At 43.0% G+C, this 15,222-nt stretch overlaps 1 protein-coding gene across 1 annotated transcript in view; it reads left to right on the forward strand.

Annotated features, from left to right (window-relative positions):
- Nln (neurolysin) overlaps positions 1-15,222 on the forward strand; it is an 81,181-nt gene that overhangs the window by 23,493 nt on the left and 42,466 nt on the right. The window contains exons 2-3 of the mRNA XM_050160442.1: positions 7,121-7,377; positions 10,915-11,063. Of these exons, the coding sequence (XP_050016399.1) occupies positions 7,121-7,377; positions 10,915-11,063 (406 nt within the window). The remainder of the gene's footprint in view (positions 1-7,120; positions 7,378-10,914; positions 11,064-15,222) is intronic.

Raw genomic sequence — 15,222 nt, forward strand, 5'->3', positions numbered from 1 at the left:
GCTGGTTTGCATCACAGTCCTTACACTTCCTGAACAAGGACCCGATTCTTTGAAATGCTTGGCTGGTGTTTCTGTTCCAGTTGTGTTGTCAGTGCCTTTCCTGGTGCTCCCAGGAAGGACTGCAAGTCTTTTCCTTGAACCGTGTTCTTCCTTCTTTCTCAGTACTGTGAGGGCTGGGCGGGGTTTAACACTACCTGCTGCCTAAGGTGACTCCAGATGAGTTCTCCCTTCTCGTCTCTCTCTGCCCTTTTTCCTTCCAGAGAAGGCACACAGGCTCTGGTTTGCAGCCGAATAGGAAAGTGTACCCTTGGAGTAGCACAGTCAAGACTGTTAGGTGTGCCACACCCTGGCAGGTAGCATTTCAGGACTCAGGCCACCTAGACTGGGCTGTCCATGGGCCCTGTCGGCAGGGGCAGGGTGGAAGTGCTGTCAGTACTGCCCAGTGTGGGATCTGCTCACTAGAAGTTGCTGCTGAATATTTGATATATGCTCAGTACAACCGAGGTGCTAAACCGTTCCTACAAATACCAGAACGTGACCCTGTGCTGGAGTGCAGCCGAAGGTGCTGCCCGGTGGCTGTAGGCTTCACGAAGGAAGGAAGTGGGTTGAGGAGGAACAAGTGAGCCTTGGGAAGTGCAGGGCTGGGCTCTGTCTGCAACTGGAGAAATCAAAAATAAATTGGGCCACTAATTCCATTAACTTAGGAAGCTGAGGCAAAAGAGTTGCATGTTTAAAACTAGTTTGGGCTACCTTGAGAACCTGTGTTTAAAACCAAAGAGTTAAGATAAAATATAAAGAGTCCTACACTACAAAAGGAGCCGAGGCTTGAACTATGGCCCAGTGAGCTGTAAAGACAGATAATCTCATCAGAGCCATGGGTGAAGAAAAGAACTCTGAACAGTAGAATCAGGATTAAAGGGAACACTGACCAAAAATAACCAGACCAGAAGTAAATAACATGAACAGCTCTTCCAGAGTGGGGAGGGTTGACTGAATGCAGGCCTTAGCCCAAGACCACAGAGAAACATTTGGCAAAAACTAGAAATATTTTCCAAATATTTCAAAGAATGGGGTCCATTTCCAGGAAGTGTACAGAGCATGTAATCCAGTCCAGGACCGCTTTAGGGAAATGTGTATCATCGGGATGTGGGCAGTGTTACATTTTACATGGGCCTTTGGTGTGGCCCTGGCTCCAGCAAGAATATTTCCTTGTATGAATGTTTTCACTGTTATGGTGCTGCTGTGTTTGTTGGTTTTATCCATTCTGCCTTGTTTCACACGTGTAATGAGCTCTGTGCAAGGTGGGGATTTGCTAGGGGGAAATGTGATGTCAGAGATGTTTGAGAAAATCCCTGTCTGGTGTACAGTGCAAGACAACTGCACCGTAACCGAGCAGGTCGATGACAGTGTCTGCAATGGATGGCGCAGATGCACGGTGACAGAACTGAGATTTGAGGAAATACAGTAGCCAAAGGTGCCTTGGCAGGTGGAAGAGGTGGGCCTTCAACATGCTTCCCAGGCTAATGAATCCAGTGGGTCGGAACATCTCACGGTACTAACCCAGAATTCACTGTGTTGTGCTCATGTGTCCTGCAGGTCTGTGTGCCCCTGTCTGAGTGTCTTCGCTCCTTTCCTGAGCTCTCCATGGGTCTTATGGACACAGGAGATGCTCACCCTCACATATACACCTTCCTGTCTCTCCCACTGTGCTCCGCTTTATTTCTTGGTTAGAAGCTTCAATTTTTTAAAGTTTCATGAAGAAAAGTAGACAGTGAAGGAGGAGAGAAGTGGTAAAGGGCTGGAATTCTGAAGAAGAAAAACATAATGTTTTAACTCAGGCAAGCAGGTTTCTGATGTCTAGGTTGTGGTTTTCAGATCATGTACTTAGTAACCCCTGTAGAGAAGTATGGGCTTGTGCTGCGCCTCCTGCTTTCAGCCCTTGGGAGCAGAGGTCAAAAGTTCTCACAAGATTCTCAAAAGAAAAACTCAGTTGCCAGAGAGACACAAGGTGTGCTGTTTCACACCTGGGAGAACCTCCCAAAGACTGCAAAGGAAATTAGTATACCGGCATCCAAAATGTTGAGAGAACTTGGAAGTGTAACACAGGGAACGAAGGATAGCTAAGCAAAGGCAGGAGAGGAAAAACATAGATAACTCAAAGAGAAAATACTCAGGGTAAGTGTTAGAGTATTAGGAAACCACCCGTTTCTGTCGCCTTCCTCTGTTGACAAGAATTACAAATCCTCAAAGATACTAAGATAAAATCCAAGGTAAGAAAAGGGTTACCCGGCCAGGCCAACAAGATAGTTCAATGAGTAAAAGTGCTTGCTAAGTACAAGCCTGACCAAGTTCAATCCCTGGAACTCATGTTAAAGTTGGGATGCAGGAGTGTGCATCTGTAATCCCCATGTTTTTGTGGAGGGATGGGACACAGAGTAGGGACACTTACCGGGAGCTGGCAGGCCAGCCAGCTTGGAGTGCAGAGCTAAAGCACTCCATCAAGTGCTACAGAGCCATCAAGCGACCTCACTCATCTCAACAAGATGACATGCAAGAAGTGACTCTGGACAGTTGTCCTCTGCCTCATGTCTGTGCCATGGCTGTTAGGTACCTGCTCACATGCACCAAACAAATATTTTAAAGGAATATTCAGGTAAAATGCCTAGTATGTCCTTCCTGTTGACTGTAGCATTGTGGTTTCTCCTTTCTGGTTCCCCTGAATTCAGGGGAAAACATGTTAAAGAGAGGGTAGCTTTCCCTAGTTGCAGTGGAGACCATGCTAGCTCATGTCCCTTTGGCCAGATGGATGCTCTCCACTTAAGGGTGTTAAGGGAAGATATGATACAACCAAACAGCAGTCTTTTATTAAGCATTTGGAAGTAAGTGAGAACCAGGGACAGCCAATAGAGGGAAAAATGTCTGATATCATTTTATTTCAAAGCTATTTAACAATAATGAAAATTTGTTTCTAGTTACTGACTTGTTCTAAAGATAGTGATAGAGCAGAAATCCTATATTTCAGACAGTGCTCCCACATTTGCTGTGCCTGTGCCCAGCAACCCCGAGGCCAGCTTTTTCAGCTGTGCACGGGGGACCTTGGTGGAAGCAGTCAGTCTTGGTCACATCGGACTCTTTCTCAGTCCTCTGCTGACCGTATCCATGAGGGGCTGCGGGGATAATTTTGTTAGAAAGTTAAAGCCCACAGTGAACTTCATATCCCTTTATCATCATAATGAAAACATTTATACAAGAACAAATTTTTACTAGAGCCAGGGTCTTATCAAAAACCCATGTAAAATGCTATAATGCCCACACCCCTATGATATAAATTCCCCTAAAGTGTTCCTGGATTGTATTACATGGGCTAAACATCAGTCCAGTCATTCACTTCTTATACTCTGACCTCTGCAAGACTATGACTATTACTACTACCATACTACTACTATTCTACCTACTACTGTACTACTACACCACTACCAGTATAGTTCTGCAATGCTCCTGTACCACCATACTCCTGTACTACTACTAACCTACCTACTACTGTACTACTAAAATACTAATGCTCTACTACCACTGTCGCTGCTGCTGCTCTTCTTTCTCCTTCATTTTTCTTCCTTTACCAGTTGGGATTCTATATGAAGCACAGAAATCTGAAACTAGACTTAAACTGCCTTAAAGAATAGAACGGATTTATTGACTCACACAACTGGAAAGTCTGGCTCTGGGTCAGGCTTCAGTTAGTTGATCTAGGAGCTCAGTGATATCATTAAGTATTTAGTTTCTTCCTTTTCCACTCAGTGTTTATTTCATCGTAAATCACATCCTCCTCTTTCTCATAGGATGGCTGCCAGTTACAGTCAGGGGCACAGACTTTCTCAGCGTCAGGGGGAGACTGGGACTGCTCTCTCTCAGCAGTCCATGTGTGCATTCTAGGGTTAGAGGCAGTCCGTCCCCTTAAAACAGCTTGGACTATGGGGGTTGTGTACACTGGGAGGAAATATTTGCCAAGTATTTCAAAGAATTTAGGTCAGTTTTCAGGATGAATACAGATCATGTAACACTATAAGAAAAGAAGGAAGAAGTGTGTGTAGGTAGGAGCAAGAGGAATGGCAAGAAGCCCACGCACATCTGACCAACTGTGTACTCTCGACTCCACCATTAGTGTTTCCCATGTGAAATAGAACCCAGCTTTGTCATATTCTGCTGCAGCTCTTCCTTTCTTTCCTGACCATGAAGAAAATATTCCCCTATATCTTCTCCTTTCCACACCCTACACTACAAAGAAGGGAAGCATAACCTAAGATACCTGCAGAACACACACACGCATGCATGCATACACACACATGGCCTTGGGTTGATCCCCGGAAACAAAGAAACTCTTTGAGGCTCCCAATCTGCGGCGGCCTGTGTTTGCTGTCCTCTTCCAACAAGGTGGTTTGCTCCCCCCCCCCNTTTGGTCTTCTACTCCCAGGTCCAATCAACAAGCTGCTGACTCCAGTGTTCACACAGTCTATCCAAACTGGACTCAGTCATTTCTACTCTGCAGCTTACATGAGCTAAATAGTTAAGGGGAATTCCCTGTGGCTTATACTGCTTTGCTTTTTGGCTTTATACTACTACTTTTCTCTTAAAGTTAGATTGATCTGTCTATCTGTCTATCTATCTATCTATCTATCTATCTATCTATCTATCTATCTATCTATCTATCTATCTAGTGCATGCCGTGTGTGAGTACAGGTACCCTTAGAGATTTCCTGGAGCTAGAGTTACAGGTAGTTGTGAGGCACCTGGCATGGCTGATGGGAATTCAGCGTGGGTTCTCTGGAAGAGCAGTAAGTGCTCTTAACTGTGGATCCATCTCTTCCGCCCCAGCCATTGAAACTTTATTTTTTTGTTTTGTTTTTCGAGACAAAGTTTCTTTGTGTAACAGTTCTGGCTGTCCTGGGACTCAATTCGTAGACCAGCCGGCTATAGCATTAGGAAGGTTCAGAATTACCAACCTAGTGGTTTGTTTTGTAAGACTGAGTTGACTCCCTGCCGACCCCCCCCCCCTCCCAGACAGGGTTTCTCTGCTTTAGAGCCTGTCCTGGAACTTGCTCTGTAGACCAAACTAACCTCGATCTCACAGAGATCTGCCCGCCTCTGCCTCCTGGGTGCTGGGATTAAAAGTGCGTGCCATTGAATTCTTACAGTCAAATGTCTCATGTCTGTACTGTCATGTCACGGCTGCTGTCTCACCAGTACTATTAATTGTACCAAGACTGGAGTTCCCTGTCTCTAAAACTGCCCTACCTATGTCTTATATCCCGTTCCCACCTGAAGCTGTAGGGACCTTGTGTTACGCATATCTTTTAGTTGATGGAACATTTTATTCCAAGTAAAATCATAAAAGGGTTTCTTTTTGAGATATCAGTGCAGATCTTTTTGAAACATCTTTTGCTCTGAAACAGGGCCTTTTAAGTCTGTAGGGCTTGATTGTTGGTTTTCACTCTTCCCTTTGCATGCTCTATAACCTACATCTTTTTCAGATTTACCATTTTGCTTTGTGTTTTAAGTCTATGCATATCCATGAGCCTGGGGCGAGGAGGACGAGCAGTTCTGTCGTGTTCTCCCTGAACCACAAGCCTTACCTGAGTCTTCCTCTGCTCCCTTCATACCGTGATGTATTGTCTCTACCTCGGTTTTATGTCACCCCTTCTCCCACTTTCTAAGTCAGTGTCCCTTAGTCATTTGGAGAAATGACTGGATAAGATATAAAGCTCATCACTTCTCTCACCGAATGAAAGCCTGTCAGTGGCTCTTCTGCCTTCGGAGTAAGTGTGAGAGCAGGGCCAGGGTAGAGCGCAGTGGTAGACACGCACGGTGTGTGCATTCAGCCCACGTTTCAGTCGTTAGTGCTGCAGAAAACCAACCAAAAAGATCAGCATGAGCCACAGAACACTGTTGGATGTTTCTGATGATTCCCAAGGTGCTGAGTTTGCTCCTTCCTCTTATATTCAACCTTCTCTGGCACACTCTTTGGACTTTGGATAGTTTGACTTGTTCAGTACTCTAGAACATGATTTTCACACTCTCCAGAGTAGGTGACCCTTTCCTAGTCTCCAGCGTTCCCTCTGCCCACCTATCTTAGCGCTCATCACAGAGCAGTGAAATTGAATTTATTGCTGTGACTTTTCTTCCTTATTAGTCCACCAGGGGCCTGTGGTCAGATTGTCATTTTACCCTCCGTACCCCTCACAATGGCTGCACACGTCTAGTTTATGTCTCTGAAGAACTGTGGAAGGAAGAAGTTTTACCACATGGAAAATGCTTTGATCATGCCCAAACATTCACTATGTAATTGTTAGCTAGTAAATATGACATTGTTTTTTTTTTCTAAACTGTAGAGTTGGGGTAAGAGTTGAAGTTGGGTCCCTGGTGGTCTAGTGGTAAAAAAAAAAAAAAAAAAAAAAAAAAAGTTGAAGTTGAAGTTGGGGAAAAGAAAGAGAAAGATACACATACAAGCAAATGTCAATATTTTTAATTGGGATAGCTAAGGGAATAAGGACTGGTTGCTTATTTTTTTTCTTTTATTAAAATGTGGTATCTATACTAGATACAAATTACTATTTTTATTTATACAAAATTATGGGGGAGATTAATATCTAATATAAAAAGAGAATGTAATGTTATTTAGCAAAACCTGTAATTTAAAAAAAATTAAAAAAATCTATGTGTATAGTAGATAGAAACTTGCAAAGGAGAGTGCAGTTTAGTTTTTAATTATTTATCTATTTTATTGGTGTTTTGCTTGCATGTATATCTGTGTGAAGGTGTCAGATCCACATGGGTGCTGGGAATTGAATCCGTGTTCCCTAGTAGAGCAGCCAGTTTCTTCTGACGGCTTACTTTCTTCTGTATAATTTCATATATTGAAGTCCATGTTTGCATAGTAAAAATTCCACTAAAACTATAATTATGCGAGAAAATAGGAAATAACAACCTTTTCACTCATCTTTTTTCTTTAGGAAAGAGTTCTTTTTTGAAAAGTTCTTACTTGCTATCTCATTTCATTATATGTTTATTTTTTGACAAGAAGTCCTTAATTTCTATTCTTTTTTTTTTTTCCAATTCTTTTTAGAGCTGGTGGTTCCAGGATTCTGCTCAAAATGACGTTGGGAAGAGAGGCATCTCCTTTTCAGGCTGCATCTTCCTACACGGCAGCTGGCAGGAACATTCTAAGATGGGACCTTTCTCCAGAGCAGATCCAAACAAGGACAGATGAGCTCATCACACAGACCAAGCAGGTGTACGATGCTGTGGGGACCATCGACCTGAAAGAAGTAACCTACGACAACTGTTTGCAGGTGCTGGCCGATGTAGAGGTGAAGTACATAGGTGGGTGGAGACGCAAGCACACAGTGCTTCCTTGTGGAATCTATAACAATTTCCCCTTCTTGTCTGAACAGTCAGCTGTCCACTTTGACAACAAATTGACTCTTACACAAGGTTGATTATTGCTTAGAATTAGATTAACTAAGGCATGTGAGCCTCAGTAGGTGCTGCATAGTGTGCACTGTCCTCACCCTGCAGTGTGCACTGTCCTCACCCTGCAGTGTGCACTGTCCTCACCCTGCAGTGTGCACTGTCCTCACCCTACAGTCACTGTGCACTGTCCTCACCCTACAGTCACTGTGCACTGTCCCTACCCTGCATTGTGTGCACTGTCCTCACCCTGCAGTGTGCACTGTCCTCACCCTGCAGTGTGCACTGTCCTCACCCTGCAGTCAGTGCATTCTGCTCACCCTACACTGTGTGCACTCTTGTTTCTTTTGTTATCAGAGCTACCAAAAGTCTGATACTTTCACCCAGAAATTCTCCATCTAGAAATTCATTCCAATGAAATAATAAAGGCAAGATTCCTATATAAATTAATATATAAATAGGTACAGTTTTTATATCAAAAGCTCAGACACAAGCCCTAAATATCAACTGATAATCACATTATTGTAGGATTAGAGACACCATTTGATAGCTAGGTAAATGATGAAACATTCATCCTCTGTAACTCCTTGTAGCCATTAAAATCTTGGTTAGAAAAGTATATAACAGCATAGGAGAAAAGCACACAAAAGGAACCTGTATTTGGGAAACTGAGGCATGAGTATTTCTGAGAGTATAAAGCAAGCTACAGTTGTGTAGTAAGCATAAAGCTAGATGGAGAGCTATAGACCAAGACTTCATGTCATAAACAGTAGAAAAACAGCACACACAGAAGAAAAACTGCAAGACAATGTTAATATGTTATATCTGTCATCATTCTCCACGAAAGCAGAGCCACTGGGGTATGTATATGCATGGATTTAGAGCAATTTCTCATTGGGAGTTGGCGTACATAAGCATGGAAGACCTGCAGTCCAAGGCACGGGAGAAGCTGTGTGTGACATACACAGTCAGCCTGCTAGAAAATTTCTGCTTTGCATTTTCTTCTGGTCAGGCCCTCATTAGGCTGGATGGGGCTACCTACCAATGGAGGCCAGTGAATCCCAGGTTCACCAACTTCATTGTTGATATCATCCAAAAAACCCTCCAACTCAGCACATGAAATCTCTAATTGCAGTGATCAGAGTCTCTAGTCGGGGGTTGTTTACAGTTGATTTGTCTTTATTCATTTCTGTGTCTTAGATGTTATTTTTAAACATGTCCTAAGACTTACGCAAATCAAGACTCTCTTTGTTTACCTCTAAGAATGGGATGTATTTCTATAGGATAACTATGACTAAACAACCTTGGCTCTGTATCCAGGCTTCACTTAAAATTATGTATAAACATTTTGTATATTATGTATATTATTTTATATTAGGTATAAAACTGTGTATATAATTTTGCATATGAAATTTTATTTGCAACCTGGGTATCATAAATATGTGTGTGTTCTGGAAACTGGAAGGCTGTCCAGCGCAGCTCTAGTGACTTGTGCCTCTGCTAGGCCCTGATTACCCAGTGTTCTACCCTGCACACCATTGTCATAAGGACTCGGGTGTTTTCTCTTCTCTGTTTTTGCTGCCGACCTCTTCACTTTGGCTAGTGCCTACTGCATCTCCTAAGGCCTAACTGTAAACTCCTGAGAGAAGGAGCTGCTTGGCCCTTTCTGTCAGTCATGGGCATGCCCGGTCCCTGTTAGGCAGGTTTTTTTTCCAGCAGCACAGACTTGTACTTGGTTCAAGTTCTTGTTTCTTCCTCAGTTCAGTTCCTTTTCCTTAGTAGGCTAGTGTGTCAGCCCAACAGTGTGTGCATTTGACTGAGAAGGAAAGAAAACAGTGAAGGGGGGCACAAACTAACAGTTCCCTTGAGTCCTGGGTTTTCCTAGTAATGGATATTTAAATGTGTATGGAAGTCTATGGTATCTCTTTCTGCTCCCCATAAATTTACCTTTACAGGTTACCCATCAAGCCTCTGAGGGAACAGACTTCTCAAAACTGGTTCCCTCTTATCTGCCTGTTCTGGGGTGCAGACTGCAGTAGCTCTGAGTCTCATTTGTCTGGTGTCCGCCCTGGGCACAGACATTGTTTATAGCTTGGCAGCGGGAATGGAAGTCTGCTTCCAGGTTTCTGTGGTAAAGGAAGGAAGGAAATGATCTTCGGTGTATTGTTCAGGATGGTTTCCAGTTTTAGGCTTCTGTACTTTAAGTTGCTACCTGTTTAGGTTCTTGAGAAACTTTAATTGCTTTTTAGTAAGCAGCAATTGTAATTGTATTATTTCTGTAGCTCTAAAACAGTGCTTTATGTATGAAATTTTAATCTGTGCTACCAAGTGTAAACGTATACACTAAGTCAAGTACTAAAATATAATTTCAGAATTTGATTTTTTAGAAATGTATTGTGGAGCTGGGGTATGGCTCAGTGGTAGAAACTACGCATTTCTTCTATTTCTGACATGTTTTAGTACTTTACCGGTAGCCGTGTTTTCAGAGGACCGAGGTGAGCATGGCAGCATTTTAACTGCTCTCTCCCTTACTGAGTAAGGGATGACTCTGTCTACTCTGGATTGCTTGTATAACTTTTACCAGTTTATAAAACCTGCAAAATTCTGATGGCAAGTGCAGACATGGCAGTGTATACTTGTATTCTCAACACTCTGGAGGCTGAAGCAGGAGAAAGAGGAGTTCAAGGCCAGCCTGGACTGTGTAGTGAGACTCTATTGAGAACAAACATAACACTGAAAGTAATGAGGGGTCTCCCTTGTCACAGCGTGACACACCCATCACTGTCTGTAGTTACGGCTGTGTCACTAATACCAGAGATTTTTTTCTTTTATTTTTTTTTTATTTATTAAAGATTTCTGTCTCTTCCCCACCGCCGCCTCCCCTTTCCCTCCCCCTCCCCCAATCAAGTCCCCCTCCCTTGTCAGCCCAAAGAGCAATCAGGGTTCCCTGCCCTGTGGGAAGTCTTTACACAAACTCCCTCCGGCTGTATTGATTGGCTGTCCCGGCTGGCTCCCCTGCTTTCAGTGTCTTGTTTTCTAGAGCACAGAGGACCTAAAGTCTCTTCTATAGTCCTTCTCCAACACAGCATATCGCCCAGTGCCCTAGCCCTTGGGAGCTGCTGCCTCTAAGCCATAGACTCTGCCATCTGTCTATGCACCAGGTCCTTCCCTTCCCAGATCATGACAACTGCATACAGGAACTATGTCTTTATAAGTCACAGTTAATCAGGTATGCCCCAAGTGTGCTCTGTAAGTGCCGAGTGCACAGCCTAACTGTTCACAGTGATGCCAAGTGCAACAGCCAGCTCGCACATCCAGGACCGCCTCTCGGTAGTCTGGAGAGCCTTTGCGGAAAGCACAAAATGAGTCATTCGTCCTAAACAGAGGTATTGGGCCTCCTGTTCGTTTAGCAGGTCCTGTCATGTTCACAGTGTTCTCTTGCCTCCCCAGTGGAAAGGACCATGCTGGACTTCCCTCAGCACGTGTCATCTGACAGAGAAGTGCGGGCAGCAAGCACAGAGGCAGACAAAAGGCTTTCTCGTTTTGATATTGAGATGAGCATGAGAGAAGATATATTTCAGAGAATTGTTCATTTACACGTAAGTAATAAATTATAATAAATCCCTTGAAAAGGAAGAGGAACAAACCTATCACAGGAATAACCTGGAGCTACAGAGAGCGCAGCAGGTGAGATGGCTTGAGGAGCCCCATTTGATTCCAAGCACCACGTTGAGTGTCTCACAAGCTGCCTATAATTCTAGCTCCAGGACACCCCAACCCTCTCCTCTTCCAGCCACCATAGTCTACCAGCATGCATGTATACAGGCACACACAAATGCGTACATTTTTTAAAAAGTAATAATCTGGGGGCTGGGTACATAATCACGGTACCATACCTGCCTTCCACTGTGCTCGCACCCCAAGAGTGACATAGGCAGTCGCCCGTATGAAGCCCCCGTGAGATGATGTAGTCCTTCCATCACTATGAGCTGATTATCCCAGGCATTTTGTCACAGCGGAAGGCTAAAGAAACAGATGATGATGTCGCATCTCCATCTGGGGAATATCAATAATTTGCACTCATGTTTCCAAACCTCCAAATAAATAAGTTGTTAACTAAAAGTTTGAAAGAAAATGTAGTTTAGCATAGAGCTAACCACAGTACTCTGTTGCTCCTAATGTGTGGTTAAAAATACTACGTTACGTCTGTATAGATGAAGATCTGTCTAATTTAACTCTGACACCGACCTGTGAGGCAGCCCTAATTCTAGGTAGAAAAACTGAAGGTCAGAAACCCACAGAAGCCATTGATGAGTGCTTGCCAGGCACCATGTAGACTATACAAAGCAGGTAGATGTTGGATTCTGTTCTGTGTCTCTGGCAGACCTGGTACAACATCAGCATCTAATAAATGTTCATCAAATTAAGAGTCAGTGACAGATTCAGAAAAGAAGCCTCAGTAATTGATGATGGAACATGAGCTAGTTATGTGGGGAAAACTACATTAACTCTTCTTCCAATGAACTGAAACACAATTCCACATCCTCTAGGTCTTTTTTTTGGGGGGGGGGGGATCGAGACAGGGTTAGTATAGGTGTTCTGCCTGCATGTACACCTGCAGGCCAGAAGAGGGCACCAGATGTCATTACAGATGGTTGTGAGCCACCATGTGGAAGCTGGGAATTGAACTCAGGACCTCTGGAAGAGCAGCCAGTGCTCTTAACTGCTGAGCCATCCCTCCAACCCCCTACTAAGGTCTTAAACTACAGTTTAAAGCTTCTAGAACTCAATAGAAGATGGCTTCCTTAGGATATCTGGGCAGGAATGTATTTCTAAATAAGACACAAAAACAGCTAAATGAAATACAAGGCCACTAAGCTTGACTGCATTACAGCAAAGGACTTTTGTTTATACAGCAAAAAGGCATCAAAAGCTAGAGAAAACGACAAGGCATTTTACTAGTGGAGCATCCTAAGCTAGGTGTTGGACCACGCTACTACAGTCGGCGACATTGAGGCATCCCAGTGGAAATAGGAGCAGGTGACTTGGAACAAATGGTAACTGAACATAAGAAAGAGCTCACTCACCTCATTAAGAGTCGGGGAGATGTAGATGAGAACCCCAGTAAGTTACCATTTTTCACTGATGAAATTGCCAAAAATGGGTGTGAGTCAGAGGGTTTGTTCATGCAGTGCTAGTATGGATGAAATTCATTAAAAACAGGAGCAATTTATGAACTTGTGAAGACAAACGAAATAACTTAAAATTGATTTTAAATTTCAGGTGACTTGGTATATCCTCCCCCATCCTACCTAGGATTTAGCTAGAGGCCAAATTTGTGCATTTGTAGAAAGACGAAATTTGGGCGAATGTCATACCAGCATTATAATGCCGAAGCACTGACATAACCCAGATTTCCATCAGCAAGAAAACAAATAGAGAACATGGGTGCAACAGCGTGTTTATTTATAGCACTGAAACCATGGAACAGTGGGACTTAGACTTAGCAATGCTGAAAGAAAGAAATAGCTAAGTCTTGCATACAGCGTGTCATTTTGTGGTGCTTGCAGATAAGCACATGTTTACATAGGTGGTAAAGGTGAAAAAGCTTTATCACAGATTGAGGACATCTCTCTCTTGTATAGATTGCCCAGCATCTGTAAGTGCAAGTGTTATTAGATTTGATGCCACATGTGTTTAATCCCAGAATTTAGGAGGCGAGGCAGGCAGAGCTCTGTAAGTTTGAGAACAACCTGTTCCAGGCCAGCCAGGGCTTCATGGTGAGATTTTTTTTTTTTTTTAAAGATTTATTTACTACATATACAATGTGCCTCCTGCATGTACACCTCCAGAAGAGGGCACCAGATCTCATTACAGATGGTTGTGAGCCATCATGTGGTTGCTGGGAATTGAACTCTGGACCTCTGGAAGAGCAGCCAGTGCTCTAAACCTCTGAGCCATCTCTCCAGCCCTCATGGTGAGATCTTTTCTCAAAAAAAGAAAGAAGAAAAAGAAGTGTGTGTGTGTGTATGTGTGTGTCTAAGTCTTAATTAGGGTTACTATGATGAAACACCATGACCAAAAGCAACTTAAAGAAAGGGTTACATAACCAGAATCAGAATCCACTGAAAAAAGCTGAGATAAGAATTCAAACCAGGCAGGTACCTGGAGACCAGAGCTGATGTAGAAGCCATGGAAGGGTGCTGCTTGCTGAATCACTCCTCATGGCTTACTCAGCCTGTTTTCTTAAAGACCAGTGGAGGGGTGGCCCCATCCACCATGGGCTGGGCCCTCCCACATCAATCACTGGTTAAGAAAATGCCCCACAGGCTTGTCTACAGCCCCATCTTACATAGGTATTTTCTCAGTTCCCTCCGGTTCCCTTATGTCAAGCTGATATAAAACTACCCAGCACACAATATATATACATTATTATGTTTTATATATATCAAGTGTTGTCAACATCCTATTTCATATTAAAGGATTTAGTTTGTACAACTTATAGATATATAATTGTATTTATTTATAAATATGAAATGTTGCTGAAGTTTTTAGAATAACGAATTTATACTTTATCACACCAAAAGAAAAACAGAAAACAACCACCAAAAAAGAGAAAAACAAGAATTTCCATATCCTATTGGTTAAAATGTTAGCAAATATCGAAAGTCAGCAGTTGTAGGCGAATTTTTCTGTCCTGCCAGCCAGCTCCCAGATCACGATGCAGAGACTTATTATTAGTTATGAAAGTTTGGCCGGTAGCTTGGGCTTGTTATTAGCTCTTACAACTTACATTGACCCACTTGTATTGATCTGCGTGCTCCCCTGAGGCCTCTTACCTCTCTACCTACTGTCCCTCCTGCTTTCCTGCTTCCTGGTGTCTCCAGCTGGCGACTCTCCCCTTCTTCCCAGTGCTCTCTCGGCCACAAACTCCCTGCCTAGATATTGGCCATTTAGCTTTTTATTAAACTAATCACAGTGAAATATCTTCACACAGGGTAACGGAATATTCCACAACAAGCAGTAATGGTTGAGGTCTTGGCATTTCTCAGTACTAACAAAGGCGTCTCAGTTGTTCACTAACACATCTTTCCGTCTGTATACAGTTTGTTCATGATAAGTGCCATAAACTGTTATTCCTGTAGTCTGTTAAGTAAGTAATAAACACAACACACAGGAGGAAGTCTGATGAAATAGAAATAGAATGCTCTATTGTAATATTGTTTGTGTCTCTTTTAAGAGCTTCAGGCTTGAGTTTGTCAATTAATCTTAGCCAATTACTGACTTAAAAGAGTTTAAATGTTACAGTGATGATGAATAGGTTTAAGTAGGCAATGCTGAGTGATTGTACTTGCTAAGCATGTAGCATCACTTGACCTACATGCCTAGATCAAGCATAGGTACTTTTTTTTTTTTTTTTTTTTTGGTTTTTCGAGACAGGGTTTCTCTGTGGTTTTGGAGCCTGTCCTGGAACTAGCTCTGTAGACCAGGCTGGTCTCAAACTCACAGAGATCCGCCTGCCTCTGCCTCCAGAGTGCTGGGATTAAAGGCATGCGCCACCACCGCCCGGCTAAGCATAGGTACTTTTGAACTGGTCTCTCCTAGTTTAAACAGGTTTGGAGAATAAGTACCAAAGTAAAATTAAAGAACCAGTACCCTAAAGCCATAAAGAAAAAACTAGGTACAAAAGTCATTATAAACATTCCCTTTCTTTAGCTAGTATGCTTTAAAAAAAAAAAAAAAGTTAAAGTATGTAAG

The sequence above is a fragment of the Alexandromys fortis genome, unplaced genomic scaffold, assembly GCF_014885135.2.
Source record: "Alexandromys fortis isolate MF-2015 unplaced genomic scaffold, M_Fortis_MF-2015_v1.1 scaffold_76, whole genome shotgun sequence".
NCBI classification, from domain to species: domain Eukaryota; kingdom Metazoa; phylum Chordata; class Mammalia; order Rodentia; family Cricetidae; genus Alexandromys; species Alexandromys fortis.